At 43.6% G+C, this 25,669-nt stretch overlaps 1 protein-coding gene across 9 annotated transcripts in view; it reads left to right on the plus strand.

Moving 5' to 3' along the window:
- Positions 1-25,669, plus strand: part of LOC123999463 (A-kinase anchor protein 13-like) — a 173,909-nt gene that overhangs the window by 134,972 nt on the left and 13,268 nt on the right. For 3 of the 9 annotated variants that reach the window (XM_046305293.1, XM_046305312.1, XM_046305360.1), the window contains 13 exons: positions 3,299-3,414; positions 8,087-8,478; positions 9,079-9,135; positions 9,574-9,633; positions 11,993-12,152; positions 12,357-12,462; positions 13,334-13,450; positions 15,324-15,351; positions 15,474-15,588; positions 19,904-20,060; positions 23,586-23,653; positions 23,809-23,872; positions 25,443-25,608. In XM_046305293.1, coding sequence (XP_046161249.1) covers positions 3,299-3,414; positions 8,087-8,478; positions 9,079-9,135; positions 9,574-9,633; positions 11,993-12,152; positions 12,357-12,462; positions 13,334-13,450; positions 15,324-15,351; positions 15,474-15,588; positions 19,904-20,060; positions 23,586-23,653; positions 23,809-23,872; positions 25,443-25,608 — 1,606 coding nt within the window. The remainder of the gene's footprint in view (positions 1-3,298; positions 3,415-8,086; positions 8,479-9,078; positions 9,136-9,573; positions 9,634-11,992; positions 12,153-12,356; positions 12,463-13,333; positions 13,451-15,323; positions 15,352-15,473; positions 15,589-19,903; positions 20,061-23,585; positions 23,654-23,808; positions 23,873-25,442; positions 25,609-25,669) is intronic. The other 6 variants (XM_046305319.1, XM_046305303.1, XM_046305328.1 and 3 more) reach the window with 6 other exon arrangements.

Genomic DNA, 25,669 nt, shown 5'->3' on the forward strand with positions numbered 1-25,669 from the left:
TCATATCTGACCATATTAATTCCCAAGATAATTGTCTTCGGTTATAGAACTACGCTGGACTTTATGCAATCTGGAAACCACATTTATTGTAGCTGGGGATTTTAACAAAGCAAATTTGAGGAAAGGGCTAGCAAAGTTCTACCAACACATTGACTGTAGTACTCACACTAGTAAAACATTGGACCACTGCTACCCAACTTTTCGAAATGCCTACAAGGCCCTCCCCTGCCCTCACTTTGGCAAATCAGATCACAACTAAATTTTGCTCCTCCCTTCCTATAGGCAGAAACTCAAACAGGAGGTACCCGTGCTAAGGTCGATTCAACGCTTGTCTGACCAATCGGAATCGTTGCTTCAAGATTGTTACTGAACATGCGGACTAGGATATGTTCCGGGTAGCCGCTGAGAATAACGTTGACGAATACATGGATACAGGGACTGAGTTCATCACGAAGTGTATAGGATATGTTGTACCCACTGTGACTATTAAAACCTACCCAAACTAGAAACCGTGGATAGATGGCAGCATTCGTGCAAAACTGAAAGCGGGAACCACCGCATTTAACCATGGCAAGGTGACAGGGAATATGGCCGAATACAAACCGTGTAGTTATTCCCTTCGTTTGGCAATCAAACAGGCAAAACGTCAGTACAGAGACAAAGTAGAGTCGCAATTGAACGGCTCAGACACGAGATGTATGTGGCAGGGTCTACAGACAATCACAGACTACAAAGGGAAACTAGTCACGTCGCGGACACCAACGTCTTGCTTCCGGACAAGCTAAACACCTTCTTCTGTCCACTTTGCGGATAACACAGTGCCACCGACGTGGCCCACTACCAAGGACTGTGGGCTCTCCTTCTCCGTAGCCGACGTGTGTTAGACATTTAAGCGTGTTAACCTTCGCAAGGCTGCTGGCCCAGATGGCATCCCTATCTTCATACTCAGAGCATGCACAGACTAGCTGGCTGGTTGTGTTTACAGGCATATTCAATCTTTCCCTTTTCCAGTCTTTCCCAGTGCTGTCCTCACTTGATTCAAGATATTCCTCTACCCAAGAAGGTAAGGTAACTGAACTAAATGACTATTGCCTTGTGGCACTCACTTCTGTCATCATAAAGTGCTTTGAGAGGTTAGTTAAGTATCATATCACCTCTACCTTATCTGACACCCTAAACCCACTTGAATTTGCTTTCCGCCCCAATAGATCGACAGACAATGTGATCGCCATTGCAATGCACACTGCCCTATCCCATCTAGACAAGAGAAATACCTATGTAAGAAATCTGTTCACTGACTATAGCTCAGCACCCAACACCAGAGTACCCTCCAAGCTCATCATTAAGCTCGGGGCCCTGGGTCTGAACCCCGCCCTGTGCAACTGGGTCCTGGAGTTCCTGACGGGCCACCTCCCAGGTGGTGAAGGTAGGAAACAACACCTCCACTTCACTGATCCTCAACACAGGGGCCCCACAAGGGTGTGTGCTCAGCCCCCTCTGTACTCCCTGTTTACCCATGACTGTGTGGCCATGCACGCCTCCAACTCAATCATCAACCAATCATCAAGTTTGTCAGATGACACAACAGTAGTAGGCCTGATTACCAACAATGAGGAGACAGCATACAGGGAGGAGGTGATGGCCCTAGGAGAGTGGTGCAAGGAAAATAACCTCTCACTCAATGTCAACAAAACAAAGGAACTGTTCATCGACTTCAGGAAACAACAGAGGGAGCACGCCCCTATCCACATTGACGGTACCGCAGTGGAGAAGGTGAAAAGCTTCAAGTTCCTCTTTGTACACATCACTGACTATCTGAAAGGGTCCACCCACACAGACAGTGTGGAGAAAAAGACACAATGGCGTCGCTTCAACCTCAGGAGGCTGAAGAAATTTGTCTGGGCCCCTAAAGCCCTCACAAACTTTTACAGATGCAATTGTGAGCATCCTGTTGGGCTGTATCACCGCCTGTTACAGCAACTGCACAGCTTGCAACCGCAGGGCTCTCCAGAGGGTGGTGCGGTCTGCCCAACGCATCACCGGGGGCAAACTACCTGCACTCCAGGACACCTACACCACCCGATGTCACATGAAGGCCAAAAAGATCATTAAGGACATCAACCACCCGAGCCAAGGCCTGTTCACCCCGCTATGATCCAGAAGACGAGGTCCGTACAGATGCATCAAAAGCTGGGACCGAGAGATTAAAAACCAGCACCTATCTTAAGGCCATCAGACTGCTAAATGCAGCCATCACTAGCCGGCTTCCACCCGGTTACGCAACCCTGCCCCTTAGAGGTTGCCCTCTATACATTGACTTGGAATCCCTGGCCACTTTAATAATGGAACCCTAGTCACTTTAATAATGTTTACATACTGCTTTACTTGTCTCATATGTACTGTATTCTATTCTACTGTGTTTTAGTCAATGCCGCTCAATCTAATATTGATATATTTCTAAATCCCATTCTTTTACTTTTAGATTTGTGTGCATTGTTGTGAATCGTTTTAAGATACCACTGCACTGGTAGATACTACTGCACTGTTGGAGCTAGGAATACAAACATTTCACGACACCTGCTATAACATCTGCTAAATATGTGTATGTGACCAATAACATTTGATTTGATCGTAGCTTAAAAAGATCTCCAAATCACTGTATCTTGTGTTTATGTTATGCGCTTCCCTTCGTTTTAGGCAACTTTCACTTCCACTGTTCCACTGGTTGCTAGGGCAAACAATGACAAAACAACAACCCACTCATACAGTATACTCATAGAATAAAATCCTTTCTGACATCAACATCCTGCCCAAAAGGATTGCAACTAGCGATGCAATTATGTTTTGCAGCACATTTGACTTACTGATCATTTGACTGTGTTGTGATCAAAGTGGTGAATCTGGCCCTATTCTCTTAGAAAATGTGACCTTGATGATCAATCTTTCTGTTGTGTTTTGATATTGAAAAATCTGGTTGTCTTTTAAAGCCTGTTGACTTGGGACTCCCGAGTGGTGCAGAGGTCTAAGGCACTGCATCTCAGTGCCAGAGGCGTCGCTATAGTACCTCGTTCGAATCCAGGCTGTATCACATCTGGCTGTGATTGGTAGTCCCATAGGGCAGCACACAATTGACTCTGCATTGGCTGGAGTATGCCCATTGTATATAAGAATGTGTTCTTTACTGACTTGCCTAGTTAAATAAAGGTTCAATTTAAAAATAACAATACAATGAAATATGTGCTGCCTTGCCATGGTAAATATCTGACTCTAATCTTAATACCAATTTTCTCTTTCCCAGAATTCCCAGTATCCCCATGCTCAGAGATTGTTGGAGGCTCTGTGTCGACCACCGGTGCCCTGCGGGACTCTGTCAGTGATTTGGACAGTCTGGGAGAGGAAGGTGTCTTCAGAAAGGTGAGATCAGCACACTGGAACGAGACATTCCCTTTATAGTCACAACACCGTCAAAGAAGAAGAGTAAGCCTGTGTCTTGAGTGGCTATGACATGATAGCATATGAGTATATTATAAGTCAGTTATCCTATAACACAAACAACATGGTCTATGACTTTATGTTGGATGTTTCTGGTGATATATTTCCATATAATTCCCAGCTCCTCTATTCGTTAGCTTATGTTTTGGCCTCTGGCCCCCACCTCCAGTCCACAGCAGACTGGTCAGCTTGCCTGTTCCATGTAACATCAGCAGCCTCCCATGAGCACTCCTTCCTGGGCCAGCAAACTCATTATGACCTCATCCCCCTCGCTCATTCCTGCCCCCCACCCTTTTTTCTGGGCTGCGGCATAATGGCACTCCAATGCAATTTCACATTACAGCCTTGGTCCTCATTTCTTGTTTCTTGTGGATAAATACTGATTTTGGCATTTAATACTAAAGGCCATAGAACCATTGAAGAACATATTCATAAATGGCAAAAAGGACAGTCAAAAAATAAATAATAAGAAACAAGATTTTGTGTCTGTTCTAAATCAGGAAATATATACAGTGCATTTGGAAAGTATTCAGACCCCTTGACTTTTTCCACATTTTGATACGTTACAGCCATATTCTGAAATTGATTAAATCGTTTTTCCCTCATTAATCTACACACAATACCCCGTAATGACAAAGCAGAAACTGTTTTTTAGAATTTTTTGCAAATGTATCAAATAAAATAAAACTGAAATGTAACATTTACATAAGTATTCAGGCCCTTTACTCAGTACTTTGTTGAAGCACCTTTGGCAGCTATTACAGCCTCAAGTCTTCTTGGGTATGATGCTACAAGCTTGGCACACATGTATTTGGGAGTTTCTCCCATTCTTTGCAGATCCTCTCAAGCTCCATCAGGTTGGATGGGGAGCGTCTCTGCACAGCTAATTTCAGGTCTATCCCGAGATGTTAGAACGAGTTCAAGTCTGGGCTCTGGCTGGGCCACTCAAGGACCTTTAGAGACTTGTCCCGAAGTGACTCCTGCATTGTCTTGGCTGTGTGCTAAGGGTCGTTGTCCTGTTGGAAGGTGAACATTCGCCCCAGTCCTGAGCGCTCCAGAGCAGGTTTTCATCAAGGATCTCTCTGTACTTTGCTCTGTTCATCGTTTCCTGGATCCTGACTATTCTCCCAATCTCTGCCGCTGAAAAACATCCCCACAGCACAATGCTGCCACCACCATGCTTCACCGTAGGGATGGTGCCAGGTTTCCTCCAGACGTGACTTGGAATTCAGGCCAAAGAGTTCAATCTTGGTTCATCAGACCAGAGAATCATTGTTTCTCATGGTCTGAGAGTCCTTTAAATGCCTTTTGGCAAACTCCAAGCGGACTGTCATGTGCCTTTTTCTGAGGAGTGGCTTCCATCTGGTCACTCTAACATACATGCCTGATTGGTGGAGTGCTGCAGAGATGGTTGTCTTTCTGGAAGGTTCTTCCATCTTCACAGAGGAACTCTGGAGCTCAGAATGAGCATCAGGTTCTTGAACACCTCCCTGACCAAGGCCCTTCTCCCCCGATTGTTCAGTTTGGCTGGGAGACGAGCTCTAGGAAGAGGCCACTGTGGTCTTTGGGACCTTCAATGCTGCAGAAATGTTTTTGTACCCTTCCCCAGATCTGTGCCTCGACACAATCCTGCCTTGGAGCTCTACGGACAATGCCTCATGGCTTGGTTTTTGCTCTGACATGCACTGTCAACTGTGGACCTTATATAGACAGATGTGTGCCTTTCCAAATCATGTCCAATCAATTGAATTTACTACAAGTGGACTCCAATCAAGTTGTAGTAACATGTCAAGGATGATCAATGGAAACAGGATGCACCTGAGCTCAATTTCGAATCTCATAGCAAAGGGTCTGAATAGTTATATAAATAAAGTATATATATTTTTTTTATTAACACATTTGCAAAAATGTCTAAACTGATTTTCCCTTTGTCATTATGGGGTATTGTGTGTAGAGTCACGAAAAGAAAACATCATTTTATATATTTTAGAATAAGGCTGTATCGTAACAGAATGTGGAAAAGACAAGGGGTCTGAATCCTTTCTGAATGCACTGTATATACAATTTTACACATATTTAACCCCTTTTTTTTTGGTTAGTCACAAAACAATCTTCATGCTTCCATTTGTTTTTTTAAACCCGGGACCGGTTACCTTCAGACGAGTTCTGTGACAGTTTTAGGGTCGTAGAGCAAAACGGAGAGGTGTTCGTGAGAATCTCCCCTTTCCATAATCTCCCATTTCCATTAGTTTGTGCCCACCCCTCCCCCACAAAAAAAGATATCTCTAGCTTAAACTGACAGATTAGGTTGTTATGTCATTTAGATTGACGCACCAGTGCATCAACACTATTATTGCACACAGAGTGAGTCATGCAACGTATTATGTGACTTTTTAGGAAAAGTTTTACTCTTGAACTTATTTAGGCCATAACAAAGGGGTTGAATACTTATTGACTCAAGACATTTTCATGTTTTATTCATTTGTAACCATTTCTAAAAATGTAATTCCAATTTAACATTCTGGGGTATTGTGTGTAGACCAGTGACACAACATTTCAATTGAATCCATGTCAAATTCAGGCTGGTCAAGGGGTGTGAATACTTTCTAAAGGCACTGTATCTCCTCTCTAACTACTCCCAGACCTGTCTCTGCCCCTCCGCCATTATGCAATAGATTTTGAAAGTTCGAGTGAACTCAGCACTTTGGACAAACACAGCCAGTCAGTGACCAAAAAAGGACCTGTTACAATTAGACTTTCACTACTCAAAGGCCCTTTAAAACAACCCTTTAAAGCTAAGTTTTTAGCTGTGTGTGTGTGTGTGTGTGTGTGTGTGTGTGTGTGTGTGTGTGTGTGTGTGTGTGTGTGTGTGTGTGTGTGTGTGTGTGTGTGTGTGTGTGTGTGTGTGTGTGTGTGTGTGTGTGTGTGTGTGTGTGTGTGTGTGTGTGTGGGTCTTGTAGGCAAAATGAGTATAGTGGTTATTACATGTGTTTTCATGTTAGATTTTAACATTTTATTTTAAACTTATTTTAGTTTGTTAGATTTTAGACTTGATTTACTAGTTTTTAATTAGTTTTAGTTTGATAACAACATTTCAATTTCGTTTTATTATTTCATTTCTGTTTTACTGTTAGGGACAGAAAGTAGCCTATGTGTGGGAGGCTAGGAGCTATTTATGTGTTGTAGGCCTATAGTCTTTTGGGGGGGGGATGCCACTTCTTGCTGCTGGGGGGCAGTAATACATTAGGTGATGGGCCAAGACCATAGACGTGGATAAACATGACATCTCTGTATCTGTGCCATGAGGTAAGCTAATGCAGGGGTTGGATGAAAGTTGGATGCCAGAGGATTCAGTATGCATGCGAAGAGCTCACACAGTAACTTCAGGAGGACCTGTGCCAACTATTTTGCAACAGTAATTGACTGCAAGTGTCCCTCAAGGCCAGTCGCCACATCAATCAGTGAATGGCTGTCAGTTTGAAGTTGGTTTGGTTGGGTTGCGAACGGCTCCATCAACTTCACAAGCTGTTCTAGCTTTGCTCAGTTACTTCCTGTACTCGCCCTCAGATTTCTTGACTGTTAGCTCGTGATAGATAAGGATAGTGATGCACGAGCTACACCTATTTGAAACATGGACATCAACTGGCAGCATTTACCGCCAGATTCAGAGGCTCAAAAACCCCATTACCAAAAAAGCTTGAAATCCCCTTTTAGATTTTTGTCCTGAGTGTAGAAGAAAAAAACGAAACTTCATTTATGATGGTTTTTATTTTATTTGAATTAGTTTTACAGTCTCAAAGAGAGTAGTTTCAGTATAGTTTTCTTTTTTCAAATGTTTTAATATCACTTTACTAAATAGTTTTTCCAATTTTAGTTCTTGTTTTAGTTTCAGTTTTCATTTACTATAATAACCTTGCCTATAGGTGTGTGTTTGTGTAGACAGTGTTAGCTGGTTGACTGCTGCTCTGCTGCATGAGCTCAGGAAGGGTGACTCATTTGTTCTGGAAGTTGATATTCTATGGCCTGGTCCTCATAAAGGGGCCTGCATGATTATGCTCTGAGCCACAGTGGCCGTCCGTTAGCTCACCACCCGCTCGACGCCCACTACTGGACAATGTGAAAACTAATGATACAGTCCCAATGGAAATCATCTGCAGCCTGCCTGCCTGCCGGCCTCCCTAAAGGGTGTGTGTGTGTTTCTGTTGTTATGTAACCTTTTATAGGGCTGGAAAGAACTCTCTCTCCCAGCAGCATGTCTCTCTCTCACTGCCTTGCCCTTTCCCCTCGCCACACTGAAGGCTGCAGTAAGCTCAGACTAAAGGCAGCTCAGACCGGTCATCAGTTCTAACCTCACTGGCATACAAGACAGGACATTAGGTCAAAACTGACTACCTTGACAATAGATACAGATTTATTTAGCTTTCACACCTTTAGTATAATTTATGTTTTTAGCTTTGTTTTTGGTGTAAAACAAAGTGCCCCTTACCCAAATGTGTTAGCTGAAATGTGCAATTCCAAATCCTTCCACAATGCCATTCAGTTGACTTTGACTGCAGTGGGTAACAGGGTCTTTCTGTATTCTCTCTGTCCAAAGGGAGAGGAGGCTGTGACTAGGCCAAGTGAAAGCAACAGTGGTGTGTCGGTGTCCTTCTCCTCCATAGACGACGTGGCCAGTGTGGGTCCCCTCAGCACCAGCTCCCAGGGCAGTGTGGGTCCTCTCAGTGTCTCCTCCCAGGGCAGAGTGGGCCCCGCTTGGGCTGGGGCGGGGGCAGGGGTGTTGAGTACTAGGGCCAGTTGGAGTGCCGGAGACGGCTGGCAGACGACAGGGAGGGGGGGAGAGGAGGACGAGAGGAAAGACAAGCTGACAGAGGTGCCTGTGTGCTCCGCTATCCTGCGCTCCTCTATCCGCTCGCTCTCTCCATTCCGCCGGCACAGCTGGGGCCCGGGGAAGAATCCTGCAGGAGACACAGACATGAACCAACGCAGGTGAGTCCTCTTAACCCCACACACTGACCTCTAACTCAACACACTCACTACCCTATAGTACATACCCAGGAAGGATAGCTATGGATGAGTGGTGAAAAGTCATAATCTGTGTGAACCATAAGCCTCCAACTCCTACAGTATCCTGACTTGTCCTCGGCATGATGATATCTATTGGAGTCACTTGAGACAGTAGTACCCTGGGAAGTGCAGTCTGCAGGGATGAGACTGACAGAGACTTGCTTTCCGAGGACTGGTCCTCATACGGCCTCACTTTGTGTTTGTGTGTCAGTGGGCCACTGTTTGTGTGTGTGAGCGCATGTGTATGTATATATTTGTCTCTGTGTGTATTTAATCCATGCTTTTCCCTCAGGGGGCCTTATACAGTACAGTTAGATAAGCCTGGAGGCACCTCTGTGTCAGTGGACTTTGTGGGAAAGACCTGGTCCAGGTCAAAGGTTAAAAACTGTGATTTTGATTGGCACCATTTTCCTTTTTATTCATTATCACCCATGTGATCATGTTCTGTACTGTCAGTGCTCTCATCTCTCTCTGTTCATCCCATCTTTTCTGTCCTCTCCTCATCTCTCCATCTCTTCTCAGTTTATTGCAAGGTCAAGGGGAAGGGAAGCCTCGAAAGCCAACATTTCATAGGAGAAGGTACCACACAGTTATTCCTCACTGTTATCATTCTGACTCTCCCTGGTGTGTCACTGCCAAGCTGTGCTTTAATTACAGGAAGAAAATGTAAAATGCATTGCTACCTATATTGAGCACTCCCTAATCAAATCAAATTGTATTTTATGTGCCTTATGCAATGGAAAAATCATTTCTAAAACATATAAAGAATGAAGACAGTGAAAACTTTATTTCTCTCCAATATGATATGTATCAAAGACACCTCAATGGAAAAAAACCTTCCCCATTAACTCACCCCTTTGATCATCACAGCTCACCCTGAAATAACATCACCCTTTCCCTTCTGCTTATGTCTGTCTCTCCTCTCCTCTCCTCTCCTCTCCTCTCCTCCTCTCCTCTCCTCTCCTCTCCTCTCCTCTCCTCTCCTCTCCTCTCCTCTCCCTGGCATCTCCCTGTCAGTATGAGCTGGTGTCCCTCCAACGTCCCCCCTCCCCACCTGGAACAAATTGATAGCAGAAGGTATGCCATCACCGTGTCAACTAATAGCTTAAGAGGACAAACACACAAACAAAATGAAATAAATAAAAAGAGAGAAAGAGGCCTCTGCATATTCTCTGTTCTGTGCATGTCTGTGTCTGGCTTGGTGTGTCTCTGGCTTGGTGTGTCTCTGGCTTGGTGTGTCTCGGGCTTGGTGTGTCTCTGGCTTGGTGTGTCTCTGGCTTGGTGTGTCTCTGGCTTGGTGTGTCTCTGACTTGGTGTGTCTCTGGCTTGGTGTGTCTCTGGCTTGGTGTGTCTCTGGCTTGGTGTGTCTCTGGCTTGGTGTGTCTCTGGCTTGGTGTGTCTCTGGCTTGGTGTGTCTCTGACTTGGTGTGTCTCTGGCTTGGTGTGTCTCTGACTTGGTGTGTCTCTGGCTTGGTGTGTCTCTGGCTTGGTGTGTCTCTGACTTGGTGTGTCTCTGGCTTGGTGTGTCTCTGACTTGGTGTGTCTCTGGCTTTGTGTGTCTCTGGCTTGGTGTGTCTCTGACTTGGTGTGTCTCTGGCTTGGTGTGTCTCTGACTTGGTGTGTCTCTGGCTTGGTGTGTCTCTGGCTTGGTGTGTCTCTGGCTTGGTGTGTCTCTGTGTCTCTGACTTGGTGTGTCTCTGACTTGGTGTGTCTCTGGCTTGGTGTGTCTCTGACTTGGTGTGTCTCTGACTTGGTGTGTCTCTGGCTTGGTGTGTCTCTGACTTGGTGTGTCTCTGGCTTGGTGTGTCTCTGGCTTGGCTTGTGTCTCTGACTTGGTGTGTCTCTGGCTTGGTGTGTCTCTGGCTTGGTGTGTCTCTGGCTTGGTGTGTCTCTGGCTTGGTGTGTCTCTGACTTGGTGTGTCTCTGGCTTGGTGTGTCTCTGGCTGGTCTCTGGCTTGGTGTGTCTCTGGCTTGGTGTGTCTCTGGCTTGGTGTGTCTCTGGCTTGGTGTGTCTCTGACTTGGTGTGTCTCTGGCTTGGTGTGTCTCTGGCTTGGTGTGTCTCTGGCTTGGTGTGTCTCTGGCTTGGTGTGTCTCTGGCTTGGTGTGTCTCTGGCTTGGTGTGTCTCTGGCTTGGTGTGTCTCTGGCTTGGTGTGTCTCTGGCTTGGTGTGTCTCTGGCTTGGTGTGTCTCTGGCTTGGTGTGTCTCTGGCTTGGTGTGTCTCTGGCTTGGTGTGTCTCTGGCTTGGTGTGTCTCTGGCTTGGTGTGTCTCTGGCTTGGTGTATGCTTTGTCACTGCTGCCGTTGCTCTCTCTTTGTCTTATTCACCTTGTTGGTCAGTTGTGGTCGGCCTCAGCGATGCACAGTCACTTATCTTCTTCCCTCTCTCTCTCTCTCTCTCTGTCTCTCTCTCTCTCTCTTCTGAGACAAGGAAGCTAGAATTTAGATAGGAAGCATCAAGCATCTTTAGAACAATAGTATTATACTGCTACACTGCTTGTTAACTATTGCAAAGATTAGAATGACTAATATAGTCATCATCATCATCAGTGAGCCAGACAGGTGAGTTATGGTTTTAGTTCTGTTCATCTCGCTTAGCCAGACTTACAGCTTCAGTGAGAGGATCAATTGACACACATCTAGAATGAGATAATAGATCTGTTGTACTCTAATAGTGAATGCTGATTTCTTATGCATTCATAAATTACATAAGTATGGTCTCAAAGGAGTTTATTTGTCACCTATTATTTAACATGCTACACTTTTTCATTAAGTTAACTAGGTTGTTTAACTGATTTGAAGCTTGGGGAATTGTATTTTTGATGTTTATTTTACTTCAGTTATTTCCCCCTTACATTTGTGTTTAGGTTTACATGTATGTGTTTCTTCCTGTTTGTGCTGGTGTTCATATGTATTTTCTTTGTCTATACATGCTTTTCCTCTTTTCTGTATCTCATCATCTCCTCACTGCAGGGATCCACTCAAAAAATATATTTAGTTATTTTTTTCATTAGTTCACTGTCAAGTTTTCAAGATATCAAGATGTGCAAAACGCATCATCATCATGATGTGGCAAGTGACCCTTTGCTTCTTGAAAATCGAATATCTTCAAAACGTAACTGCTGATATACAAAACATTTTGGGACTGTATCAACAGTGGACTAATTTAAAAAAAAATATATATATATTGTTTTCCTTTAACTGTGTATATCTGTATGTACTTGTGCACTCCACTTGTGTGGTTTCAGTTTTGAAATAACTGATTGTGTCATCCTTTCTGGAGCATGAAGATCTGCTGGGTGTGAGTTCACTTCCTACCAAGGGTTTAAAGATCTCACAGGGTGTTTGTATCTACTGTCCCTAAACAAATGACCACATCTATCACCAGAAACACCAGTGGAGTGTTCTTTCACTAACATGGTATTGTTTTGTCTGCAGTTACAGTTTGGAGGGTCTGGCTGGAGAGGAGGATGCTGGGAAGATCTCCTCTGGTGTGGGAACTGTTGCGCGTCTGGACAGTGAGGAGAGGGGCTCGCTTCTGTCCCTAACAGAGGAGCAGGAGTCAGACCTGGGAGACTACAGCAGCCTCGACAGCCAGGTAACCCTCACACACTATATTGTCCAGGCGTATCTTTACCATAGAGGTCCTGTGTTTTGCTTGCACAATGACTTGCACTTGCACTGAATCAATGAATCTTCGTACCATCCCATGTAGACTGGTTCTCTCTATGCACAGTAGTTCCTGTTTTATTTTCAGCTCGCTGATCTCTCTCTCTCTCTCTCTCTCTCTCCTTTATTTCAGAAATCAGGTAGAGTTCTGCCTGTGAGACACAGCTGTTCCTCCATTCCTCACCAAGCACTCACCAAGTCGGTGTCCATGCTGGCCATCAGTCACAGAGACCTGGACGGTGAGGGTCACTTTAACACTCTCTCTGGGTTACTCTCTCTCTATCTTTCTCTCTCTCTATCTTTCTCTCTCTCTCTCTCTTTCTTTCTCTCTCTCTCTCTCTATCTTTCTCTCTCTCTCTCTCTCTCTCTCTCTCTCTCTCTCTCTCTCTCTCTCTCTCTCTCTCTCTCTCTCTCTCTCTCTCTCTCTCTCTCTCTTTCTCTCTCTCTCTCTCTCTCTCTCTATCTTTCTCTCTCTCTCTCTCTCTCTCTCTCTCTCTCTCTCTCTCTCTCTCTCTCTCTCTCTCCCTCTCCCTCTCTCTCCCTCTCTCTCTCTCTCTCTCTCTCTCTCTCTCTCTCTCTCTCTCTCTCTCTCTCTCTCTCTCTCTCTCTCGTGACATGGTGGTACACAAGGCCAGGGCATGTACCCACAAAGTGTCTCAGAGTAAGAGTGCCGATCTAGGATCAGTTTAGGCTTTTAGGTCATTATGAATAAGATGATATGGACAGAACCTAGATCAGCACTCCTACTCTGAAATGCTTTGCGGATTCAGGCCCATGCCTCTATCTATCCAACAATCAAGTCTCCTGTCACCTGCTGTTTCCAACCTCGTCCTACAGGTACATTTTCTCTCTGTCCTTCTGCTGTGTTTCCCAGACAGGAATCAGGTGGTTTGTTAACTCTCTCAATCCCAATCTCCTCTGGGGCTAACAGGGGCTACTGTTAGATCTTCTCACTATCACTGGGGTTATTATTTCTGCCTTCTCTTGTTTCCCTGTCCCTTTGTGTAGGGTTCACTCATTTGATCACTTGGAAGGGAATGAGGGACGGCCCAGGTTCTTGTGCTAATTTAACGTGTGGTTTGATATTTTTTGTACCTTTGAACTGGATAGCCAGTGGACGGAATCAACCAAAGAAGCGCATCTCCTTCAGCATCTCTCCGATCTTCCCAAAATCTAGAACATTATTTTCTATTGGCTCTTCCTCCAGTGATGAGGAGGAGGTAGTAAGTAAGTTCTACATTTCCCAGAATGCCCTGAGTGTCCCCTTAGCCCCTGGCTGCTTCCTGTGTAGTGTGCCTCTAGGTCAACCCGTGTCACTAAAGGACGTTACCTCTCTCTAAATCAACTCTTTTAAAACAATTCATCTCTGTTTGGTCCCCTAACCTTAACAAGGTTAACATCAGGCAAATAATTTGGTTTGATAAAATAACAATCAGTAGAAGTCATTGTTTCTAAAAATGTTTTACTTACATAGGCTCAAAATGCCTCTAGTTACTAATACAAATCTCAACAGGTGATCAAATATGCACTGTTTGCTGTTCTGTTTATGTGAAGTTTCAAGCAAATTCAACTATTTGATCAGTTTCGAAAACCTTGGCTGCCATGAAAATGACTGAAAAAAGTATGAATGGATGTCAAACCTGCCAAGATGTTCACATGTTTCATAAATGTTTAACTATTTTGTCCTTTTAAGAGCCTTGTATTTCTGAACTATATCTACATTGCTGAAACCCATGCAAGAACAGCAGACTCATTGTGCAGATTTTTTGAAAGAGTAGGGACGCTGTAGCAGAGTGAAAAGCCCTTTTGCAGTCCAGTCAGCCATATGTTACATCTGCTGGAGACACATATAATCCCAGAATCTATTTCCCACTATTGGTATCTAACTGAGACCAAATAATCAGCTTTCTGTTAGCATTGTAGCCCCTTTTCAAAGTAGCCCTTTTTCTATTGTATTTCACATGGCTGACATTCCTATTATGTCTCTCCTGTGAGTTTTACACACATTTCTCCCCTCTCATTCCTCCATCAGTTCCATTTATTCCCCCTAGTCTCCATTCTTTGGAATCCACATAAACACATGTCAAAGTGTTCCTGTTGGGCTTCACAGCTGCTAGAAAGGATAGGAACATTTCACTGCTGCTTTCACACTCCTTTGAGCCTTGTATATTATTTTGGAGAGAACGATTGCTGGGGGATGATGTTTCAAAGGGCTTTCGCTGCTCTCGCGTGTCATATCTACAGCTTAAGAGCTGTGAGTGATTTTGCCTGGCAGATTTTGTTGTTGAAAATGTCTCTGTGTTTGTCGTGATATGTGTGTCTTATTGAGCTTTGTTGTAGTTCTGAGGCTGCGATTCAGTGCTGTGTCTGACCCTCAGTACATCTCTTTATTATTGGCCACCCTTGACTACTACTGTACATCTATGCTGCATAATCGTCACATTCCTTTGTGTATGCATTTGTTGGTCTTGTTAATTGGCCAAGTCCTTAACCAAATGACCCAGTGTGCAATTCCACATTTAACCTGGTTCTGTTGGATGTTGGTACTACTACGTGTTATGTGATATCACTTCTGCTTGGAAATGTAGTGTAATGGTTATGTAATGTATGCTTGTACTGAAATACTGAAATACTGATAAAAGTACATATATTTTTTTCGGGGGGGGGGGGGGGGATTCCACTCTGTAATCTCTGTTGTTTCAACATGCTTTCATTGCTCGTATTGTATATACATGTACAACTATATTTTGATCAGATTTTGATCATCGTTTCTCAAACTACATTAACAACTCCCTGTCCCATTTAAGGTGGCAGGTAGCCTACCACGTAGAGTGTGGGCCAGTAACCAAAAGGTCGGTGGTTCAAATACCTGAGTCGACAAGGTGAAAAATCTGTAGATGTGCCCTTGAGCAAGGCACCTAACCCTAATTTGTTCAAGGGGCGCCGTACTACTATGGCTGACCCTGTAAAACACCACATTTCACTGCACCTATCTGGTGTACCAATAAACAATTATAATTATACATGTAAATAAATAAATGGCACAATCTGCTGTTCCATTGATCCAGCTCATCACCTCCTCTCTCTATTTCTGCTGTAGGAATGGGATCGGCATCACTAGAACATAGGTAAGACAGAAACCTTGTCCCTTTTCATATGGGCCTGTTCTTAAAGGCTATTTCTCCAGCAGGGTAATATCTGACAGTATACTGAGTTTGTCTCTCTGGTTCTCCTACTCTTTTTCATCCAGCATCTCTGAGGAGGACCCGGGGCCACTGCGGAGCGACTCTGAGGGGAGACAGGGGACCAAGGTCAGCCGCACCTTCAGTTACCTCAAGAGCAAGATGAGTACTAAGAAGAACAAGGTGAGTCTGTCCATTCAGCCTCTCTTCCTCCTCCTGCACTAGCGAAGCAAATCACATTTTATTGGTCACATGCTTTGTAAACAAAGGTGTACACACAGGTGTAGACTAACAATGAAATAACCGGCATAGGGCCTGGCTCCGAATTGCCCCTCAGGGGATAAATGAAGTATGAAGTGACTTGAATTTAAGAAGATCCAGTAGTACAGTACCTTTTCGGTCTGATCCCAGCGCCATTGTCTGTATTGGTGTTGAATCCAATGGATTATTACGTGTCTAAAGGTTTCTCATTGTAGTTCTTTGTATACAAGTTTTCAGGTTATAATTTATGTCCAGGCTAATAGCTGTGTGCAGGCTAATACACATATTGCAATCTCAAAACTGTCGTTTCCAGAATAAGATACTTTTCCCTGGCGCTTATCTGTGTTCTAGGTGTCATAATGAGATTGTAAATGACTGTGAGGGAGTATACAGTATATATCTGCTGGGTAAGTGTATCTGGCTGTGAGTCTGTGAGTTGTGAGAAGCAGAGCGAGGCGCCTGGTCTGCACGCAGTAGGGAAGCCAAACAGGAAATAGAGGCATGCTGTGGTTTGTCTCAAACAGACGTCTGTATGGCATCACTGCTGCTACGAAAACAAACCACAATTATTTCAGACCTAATAACATTAGACTTCCTGATAACATTAAGGGAAATAACAGTGATGCCCAGACCATGCATCAACACAGTTCTCATGTGATTTGATTTCCCTATGTTGTATCCAAAACAATATCTTTCTATGTATTTTATAGCAGGCCTAGTTATTACATAGAAGAACATGCTTATCATCAAAAATGCTACTCAATCCATAACACATGCATACAGACTGAGAAAAATTTCCAATGTTTGTATAGCTTCCAATATGGGTTTTGAAAGTATGTACCCTGTACAGTGCATTCGGGAAGTATTCAGACCCCTTGTCTTTTTCCACATTTTGTTAAAGCCTCATTCTTAAATGTATTAAATCGTTTTTCCCTTATCAATCTACACACAATAGCAAATAATGACGAAGTAAAAACAGGTTTTTAGCAATTTTTGCTAATTTATAAAAAATTAACTGAAATATCACATATACATAAGTATTCAGACCCTTTACTCAGTACTTTGTTGAACCACCTTTGGCAGCGATTACAGCCTTGAATCTTCTTGGGTATGACTCTACAAGCTTGGCACACCTGTATTTGGGGAGTTTCTCAGGTTGGAAAGGGAGCGTCGCTGCACAGTTAATTTCAGGTCTCTCCAGAGATGCTTGATCGGGTTCAAGTCCGGGCTCTGGCTGGGTCACTCAAGGACATCCAGAGACTTGTCCCAAAGCCAATCCTGCGTTGTCTTAGCTGTGTGCTTAGGGTCATTGTCCTGTTGGAAGGTGAACCTTGACCCCAGAATTGAGGTCCTTAGAGCTCTGGGGCAGGTTTTCACTCTGTACTTTGCTCCGTTCATCTTTGCTCGATCCTGATTAGTCTCCCAGTCCCTGCCGCTGAAAAACAACCCCACAGCATGATGCTGCCACCACCATGCTTCACTGTAGGGATGGTGGCATGTTTCCTCTAGGCCAAAGAGTTCAATCTTGGCTTCATCAGACCAGAGAATCTTGGTTGTCCTTCTGGAAGGTTCTCCCATCTCCACAGATGAACTCTGGAGCTCTGTCAGAGGGACCATCAGGTTCTTGGTCACCTCCCTGACCAAGGCCCTTCTCCCCAAATTGCTCAGTTTGGCTGGGCGGCCAGCTCTAGAAAGAGTCTTGATGGTTTCAAACTTCTTCCATTGAAGAATGATAGAGGCCACTGTGTTCTTGAGGAGCTTCAATGCTGCAGAAATGTTTTGGTACCCTTCTTCAGATATTGCCTTGAAAAAATTCTGTCTTGGAGCTCTGCGGACAATTCCTTCGACCTCATGGCTTGGTTTTTTCTCTGACATGCACTGTCAACTGTGGGACCTTATATAGACAGGTGTGCCTTTCCAAATCATGTACAATCAATTGACTTTACCACAGGTGAACTCCAATCAAGTTGTAGAAACATCTCAAGGATGATCAATGGAAACAGGATGCACCTGAGCTCAATTTTGAGTCTAATAGCAAAGGATGTGAATACTTATGTAAATAAGGTATTTCTGTTTTTTTATTTTTAATAAATTATCAAACATTTCTCAACCTGTTTTCACTTTGTCATTATGGGTTATTGTGTGTAGATTGATGAGGAAAAACATGAATCTATTCCATTTTAGAATAATGCTGTAATGTAACAAAAGGGAAGGGGTCTGAGTACTTTCTGAATGCCCTGTACATACTTTACAATAGTTTGCTGAGACTGTGAGCTAGATTATAGGCCGGAAGTTGCAGTGGGGCTGGTGTGTAACGGAGACTGCAAAACAGTCAGCACAGACACTCGTGGTACATCCATGGTAGCTCACTTCCTTCTTTTGGGCTGATGGCTGGCAACATGGGAACGCCAGAGTTCCATCTGTAGATTCTGTACTGCCTGTTGTTCCAGACCAGCGTACAGACCAGCGTACAGACAGACTGTCACTGTAATAATGTATCAGACAGACAGACAGACTGCCACTGTAATAATGTATCAGACAGACAGACTGTCACTGTAATAATGTATCAGACAGACAGACAGACAGACTGTCACTGTAATAATGTATCAGACAGACGTACAGACTGTCACTGTAATAATGTATCAGACAGACAGACAGACAGACAGACAGACAGACAGACAGACAGACAGACAGACAGACAGACAGACAGACAGACAGACAGACAGACAGACAGACAGACAGACACTGCAATAATGTATCAGACAGACAGACTGCCACTGTAATAATGTATCAGACAGACAGACTGTCACTGTAATAATGTATCAGACAGACAGACAGACAGACTATCACTGTAATAATGTATCAGTCAGACAGACAGACTGTCACTGTAATAATGTATCAGACAGACAGACAGACAGACAGACACTGTCACTGCAATAATGTATCAGACAGACAGACTGCCACTGTAATAATGTATCAGACAGACAGACAGACTGTCACTGTAATAATGTATCAGACAGACAGACTGCCAATGTAATAATGTATCAAACAGACAGACAGACTGTCACTGTAATAATGTATCAGACAGACAGACTGCCAATGTAATAATGTATCAAACAGAGAGACAGACTGTCACTGTAATAATGTATCAGATAGACAGACTGCCACTGTAATAATGTATCAGACAGACAGACTGTCACTGTAATAATGTATCAGACAGACTGTCACTGTAATAATGTATCAGACAGACAGACTGCCACTGTAATAATGTATCAGACAGACAGACTGTCACTGTAATAATGTATCAGACAGACAGACTGTCACTGTAATAATGTATCAGACAGACAGACTGTCACTGTAATAATGTATCAGACAGACTGTCACTGTAATAATGTATCAGACAGACAGACTGCCACTGTAATAATGTATCAGACAGACAGACTGTCACTGTAATAATGTATCAGACAGACAGACTGCCAATGTAATAATGTATCAAACAGAGAGACAGACTGTCACTGTAATAATGTATCAGATAGACAGACTGCCACTGTAATAATGTATCAGACAGACAGACTGTCACTGTAATAATGTATCAGACAGACTGTCACTGTAATAATGTATCAGACAGACAGACTGCCACTGTAATAATGTATCAGACAGACTGTCACTGTGATGTTGTGTAGACATGTCCTGGCACACGGTTGCTCCCTGAAGCTGAGAGCTGATACAATACAGGATGAGGTAGGAGATATTGGTTCTTTGTGTTGGCTAACGCCTGTTGCCTGTCTCACGGCTCACTGCTCAGAAAGGAACAGGCTCTGATGCTCTTCTCTAAATACACATTCTTCCCTTTTTCAGGAGGAATTGCTTTAGCAACACATTTAGTTTGAGTCAGAATCATAGGATAGAGTGTGTTATCGGCCAGTCCAGTGTATTGTGTCTGTGGTTAAATTGATATATTGTAACTTTTTGTCATAATTATGTTTCTTTTTGTGAATGAGACTTCTGGATAGAAAATACAGAAATATTGTGAAGGGGTTTTTGACAGCTGTCAAACTTCAGTACATCTTTGCGCAAATGACTCATATCTCTCGGCTTTGGCTAAGTACTATCGAAGTGTGAGATCTATTTGTGAGCCCTTGATTGCTTACAGTATCACCGGAAAGCAAACACAGTGCCATAGTGCTTTGACTTAGAGACTTTATGGTATTCCCTTTGTGTCTCTAACTCTCTGCAGGAGAAAGAGAAGGCTCAGGGGAAGGATAAAGAACCCAAGGAGAAGGAGAAAAAAAACGTGAACGGCCATCTCTTCAGCTCTGTGAACCCAGCCCCATCCTCAACCTGCCACCAATGCAACAAACCCATTATCACTAAAGAAGCCTTCCTCTGCACCAGTAAGACAACAAATCTGAGTGTTTATGAGAAACCAGACTCCACAGAGTTATTTAGTCTCTCTGTTCCATGGTAAGGGACCACTGCTCTAGTTTTAGCGCCATTTACCACACCTCAATTCCCCTTATTCCTTTACATGGTGATTACATAGGCCTACACTTGGTGCTGCTTTGGCCCTGTTTTGTGTGTATTTCTACCTTTGAAACTATGCTGTCTCCGTAAGTCAGTAGATTCAGTACTTTAAGGTATGTTTTCAGGGGCTCAAGCCGTGTTTTCCATCATTGTGTAATGTCTGGTGGTGGAACATCCTACGTCAGCTCCAAGTAATGTGACAAAATGGTGACTGGTTATCCTGTTTATTCATTCAGTCTCGTCACTTTACTGAAACTGCTCCACATTAAGCAGGACACGGGAAATTCTCCATATCCAGGGTCTATCTGCAGAGAGCTAAAGAGGATGTTGTTTATTCTGGGGCCATCAGAAGTGGACGTATATAGGAACTATGTCGCTGCAGTATATTCATTCCTCCCACCATCTCTGTATGGCCAGCAGCATGCATTAGAAGAGCAGAGTACTTTGTTTGTTGCCTGTCTGTCTGAAGCGTGATGGATTGGGTGGGTCTGTCCCAGTGAATAGGAGTTGGGTGGTTAGAGGGAACCAGAGACAGGGGAGGGATGTGCCCCTCGGCCCAGTCAGTCCTCTGAACGTTTCAATGGGTTGCATCACTATTAACTAATAGAGTGTAGTGTCTAATGGAGAGCTGCCTCCTCTCCAGTGGTGGAAAAAGTATTCAGTTGTCTTACTTGAGTAAAAGTCAAGATACCTTAATAGAAAATGACTCAAGTAAAAGTGAAAGTCACCAGGTAAAATACTACTTGAGTAAAAGTTGTAAAGTATTTGGTTTATATATACTTAAGTATGAAAAGTAAATGGATTTGCTAAAAATGTAGTTAAGTATCAAAAGTAAAAGTACAAACGATTTCAAATTCCTTATATTAAGCAAACCAGACGGCACAATTGTATTGTTTTTATGTATTGGCGGTTAGCCAGGGGCACACTCCAACACACAGACATCATTTACAAACGAAGCATTTGTGTTTAGTGAGTCTGCCAGATCAGAAGCAGTAGGGATGACCTGTGATGTTCTCTTGATAAGTGTGTGAATTAGACTGTTTTCCTATCAAAATGTAACGAGTACTTTTGGGTGTCAGAGAAAATGTATGGGGTAAAAAGTACATTAGTATAAGTATAAATAGTTAAGTAAAGTACAGATACCCCAAAGTAGTACTTTTAAAGTATTTTTACTTAAGTACTTTACACCACTGCTCCTCTCTCTGTTCTCTCAGACTCATTTTGAGAGATTCAGTCTTGTCATGATCTGTGTTTGACACACAATTTAAAAAATGGACACACACCGTGTTGCACAGCACAGTCCCCACACACTGTTTAAAACCTCCAGCTGGGAGAGAGTAATAGCACAGTCCTCACACACTGTTTAAAACCTCCAGCTGGGAGAGAGTAATAGCACAGTCCCCACACACTGTTTAAAACCTCCAGCTGGGAGAGAGTAATAGCACAGTCCTCACACACTGTTTAAAACCTCCAGCTGGGAGAGAGTAATAGCACAGTCCCCACACACTGTTTAAAACCTCCAGCTGGGAGAGAGTAATAGCACAGTCCTCACACACTGTTTAAAACCTCCAGCTGGGAGAGAGTAATAGCACAGTCCTCACACACTGTTTAAAACCTCCAGCAGTAATAGCACAGTCCTCACACACTGTTTAAAACCTCCAGCTGGGAGAGAGTAATAGCACAGTCCCCTCTCACTGTTTAAAACCTCCAGCTGGGAGAGAGTAATAGCACAGTCCCCTCTCACTGTTTAAAACCTCCAGCTGGGAGAGAGTAATAGCACAGTCCCCACACACTGTTTAAAACCTCCAGCTGGGAGAGAGTAATAGCACAGTCCCCACACACTGTTTAAAACCTCCAGCTGGGAGAGAGTAATAGCACAGTCCCCACACACTGTTTAAAACCTCCAGCTGGGAGAGAGTAATAGCACAGTCCTCACACACTGTTTAAAACCTCCAGCTGGGAGAGAGTAATAGCACAGTCCCTCTCACTGTTTAAAACCTCCAGCTGGGAGAGAGTAATAGCACAGTCCCCACACACTGTTTAAAACCTCCAGCTGGGAGAGAGTAATAGCACAGTCCCCTCTCACTGTTTAAAACCTCCAGCTGGGAGAGAGTAATAGCACAGTCCCCTCACACTGTTTAAAACCTCCAGCTGGGAGAGAGTAATAGCACAGTCCCCACACACTGTTTAAAACCTCCAGCTGGGAGAGAGTAATAGCACAGTCCCCACACACTGTTTAAAACCTCCAGCTGGGAGAGAGTAATAGCACAGTCCCCTCTCACTGTTTAAAACCTCCAGCTGGGAGAGAGTAATAGCACAGTCCCCACACACTGTTTAAAACCTCCAGCTGGGAGAGAGTAATAGCACAGTCCCCTCTCACTGTTTAAAACCTCCAGCTGGGAGAGAGTAATAGCACAGTCCCCTCTCACTGTTTAAAACCTCCAGCTGGGAGAGAGTAATAGCACAGTCCCCACACACTGTTTAAAACCTCCAGCTGGGAGAGAGTAATAGCACAGTCCCCTCTCACTGTTTAAAACCTCCAGCTGGGAGAGAGTAATAGCACAGTCCCCACACACTGTTTAAAACCTCCAGCTGGGAGAGAGTAATAGCACAGTCCCCTCTCACTGTTTAAAACCTCCAGCTGGGAGAGCCTGCTCATTGTTGTGTTTCTCCCCTCTTCCCAACTCTTTCCTCCCTGAAGTGTTGTTGTGTTGGTGTTGTTTGGATGGGCTTGACTGGAGGTGGAGTGAACTCTATGGTCTGTTCCTACTCTACACTCAGTCTTGATTCCTCTGTTTTATGTTTTATGTTGTTAGGTCAACTGTTTATATGGCGCCTGCTCTGAACACCCCTCACCTTAACCTGGGTGTGTCTGCTAACTGTGTTCAGTAAACAAGACTTTGTAGTTGTTCAGAGGTCAGACATGGAGTGCTGAGAGAGGTACTGTCAGACACTGTACCCTGTCTGAAAAGGGAAATGAGGCAGATACATAGAAAATATGTTTTTCTTTATAGAACATCATACCATTTTGGGACTTTTTCAAATTATTTTATGCAGCCTAAAATGGGATGGAATCTGGATGAAGACATTTTCTCAGTGTACAGATTGGAGTTTCCTCTTGCTGCCTGTTTGTTTCTATAGTTCAGGGTGGTTCAGATGAGCAATGTTGATTTGGTATGAGTCACATCACCAAGCCAGCAGGTTTTTTACACTGTTGTGTGATCTTGTTGCATTGAAATGACATTATTTACACTAGTAGCAAGTAGCAACGATGTCACCTGATGAAAGAGGAGAGTGAGATGGGTAGACCATACTACTCTGCTTTTCCTGCAGTCTTAAACAGATGTTTCTACCAAATCTTTGTCCTAATGTTGTTTTTCCTCTGATGATTTCAGACTGCAATGCACAGGTCCATAAGGGCTGCAGAGAGCGTCTTCCTGTGTGTGTCCAGGTCAAAATGAAGGTAAGCTTGCGGTCAGCTGTCTACAACGCTACTTTGTTCAAACACACAGGAACAGAATGCATCTGTGTGGGATCAGTCTCTGTCTATCGTGAATGAATGGGTAACAGGCGTGTTAATGGCATTGATGTATTGTAATACACTACTGTATTTTTCAGCAGCAGAAGCAGCAAACGGTGCCGGATTCTGAGTCCATATCCGGAGTCGTGTTGAGAAGTAAATGTAATATATTTATTTGTGCAGTTCAGATGTACAGTTGAAGTAGGAAGTCTACATACACCTGAGCGAAGTACATTTACAATTCCTGACATTCACAATTCCTGACATTTAATCCTAGTAAAATGTCCCTGTCATAGGTCAGTTTGGATCACCACTTTATTTTAAGGATGTGAAATGTCAGAATAATAGTAGAGAGTGATTTATTTAAGATTTTATTTCCTTCATCACATTCCTAGCGGGTCAGAAGTTTACATACACTCAATTAGTATTTGGTAGCATTGCCTTTAAATTGATTAACTTGGGTCAAACGTTTCGGGTAGCCTTCCACAAGATTCCCACAATAAGTTGGGTGAATTTTGGCCCATTCCTCCTGACAGAGCTGGTGTAACTGAGTCAGGTTTGTAGGCCTCCTTGCTCGCACACGGTTTTTCAGTTCTGCTTTTTCAGTTCTGCCCACACATTTTCTACAGGGTTGAGGTCAGGGCTTTGTGATTGCCACTCTAATACCTTGACTTTGTTGTCCTTAAGCTGTTTTGCCACAACTTTGGAAGTATGCTTGGAATCATTGTCCGTTTGGAAGACCATTTGCTTTAACTTCCTGACTGATGTCTTGAGATGTTGCTTCGATATATCCACATAAATTTCGATCCTCATGATGTGAAGTGATGTGAAATTTTGTGAAGTGCACCAGCCCCTCCTGCAGCAAAGCACCCCCACAACATGATGCTGCCACCCCCGTGCTTCACTGTTGGATGGTGTTCTTCGGCTTGCAAGCCTCACACTTTTTCCTCCAAACATAACGATGGTCATTATGGCCAAACACTTCTATGCGGTTTCCTCCAGCATCTTCACAAGATCCTTTGCTGTTGTTCTGGGATTTATTTGCACTTTTCGCACCAAAGTACGTTCATCTCTAGGAGACAGAACACGTCTCCTTCCTGAGCGGTATGACGGCTGCGTGGTCCCATGGTGTTTATACGTACGTGCTATTGTTTGTTCAGATGAATGTGGTACCTTCACTTTTGATTTTCCCATGATGTCAAGCAAAGAGGCACTGAGTTTGAAGGTAGGCCTTGAAATACATCCACAGGTACACCTCCAATTGACTCAAATGATGTCAATTAGCCTAATAGAAGCTTCTAAAGCCATGACATAATTTTCTGGAATTTTCCAAGTTGTTTAAATGCACAGTCAACATAGTGTATGTAAGCTTCTGACCCACTGGAATTGTGATTATAAGTGAAATAATCTGTCTGTAAACAATTGTTGGAAAAATGTATTATGTCAAGCACAAAGTAGATGTCCTAACCGACTTGCCAAAACTATAGCTTGTTAACAAGAATTTTCTGGAGTGGTTGAAAAACGTGTTTTAATGACTCCAACCTAAGTGTATGTAAACTTCCGACTTCAACCTTGTCTGTCTCAATCTATGCATTGTTAATATTTCCCCCCCAAAATCCCAAGTACTGTATATGTTTTTATGTACAGTATTTATTTGACTTTGTGCATGTAGAATTCCTGATATCCTAATGAGCTGTACTACTTTACATGCTAACTGTATTTGTGTGATCAGCTACATCATCGGCATCGTCTCGGGAGCGTCCGTGGTCTGCCATCTTGTCCCCTGATGACCAGGCCATGGTTACGGTGGCAGCGGTGGTGCCTCGCAGGAATCACAGCATCCTCCCCTTTAACAAAAGCAACCTGTCCAAGAGCATCTCCATCAGCAACATCGCAGGGTGAGACACAACGCCACTCAATCACCAACCAACTCACTGTCGCCCCTTACATACTCGGGTT

The sequence above is a fragment of the Oncorhynchus gorbuscha genome, linkage group LG02 (assembly GCF_021184085.1).
Source record: "Oncorhynchus gorbuscha isolate QuinsamMale2020 ecotype Even-year linkage group LG02, OgorEven_v1.0, whole genome shotgun sequence".
Taxonomy (NCBI): domain Eukaryota; kingdom Metazoa; phylum Chordata; class Actinopteri; order Salmoniformes; family Salmonidae; genus Oncorhynchus; species Oncorhynchus gorbuscha.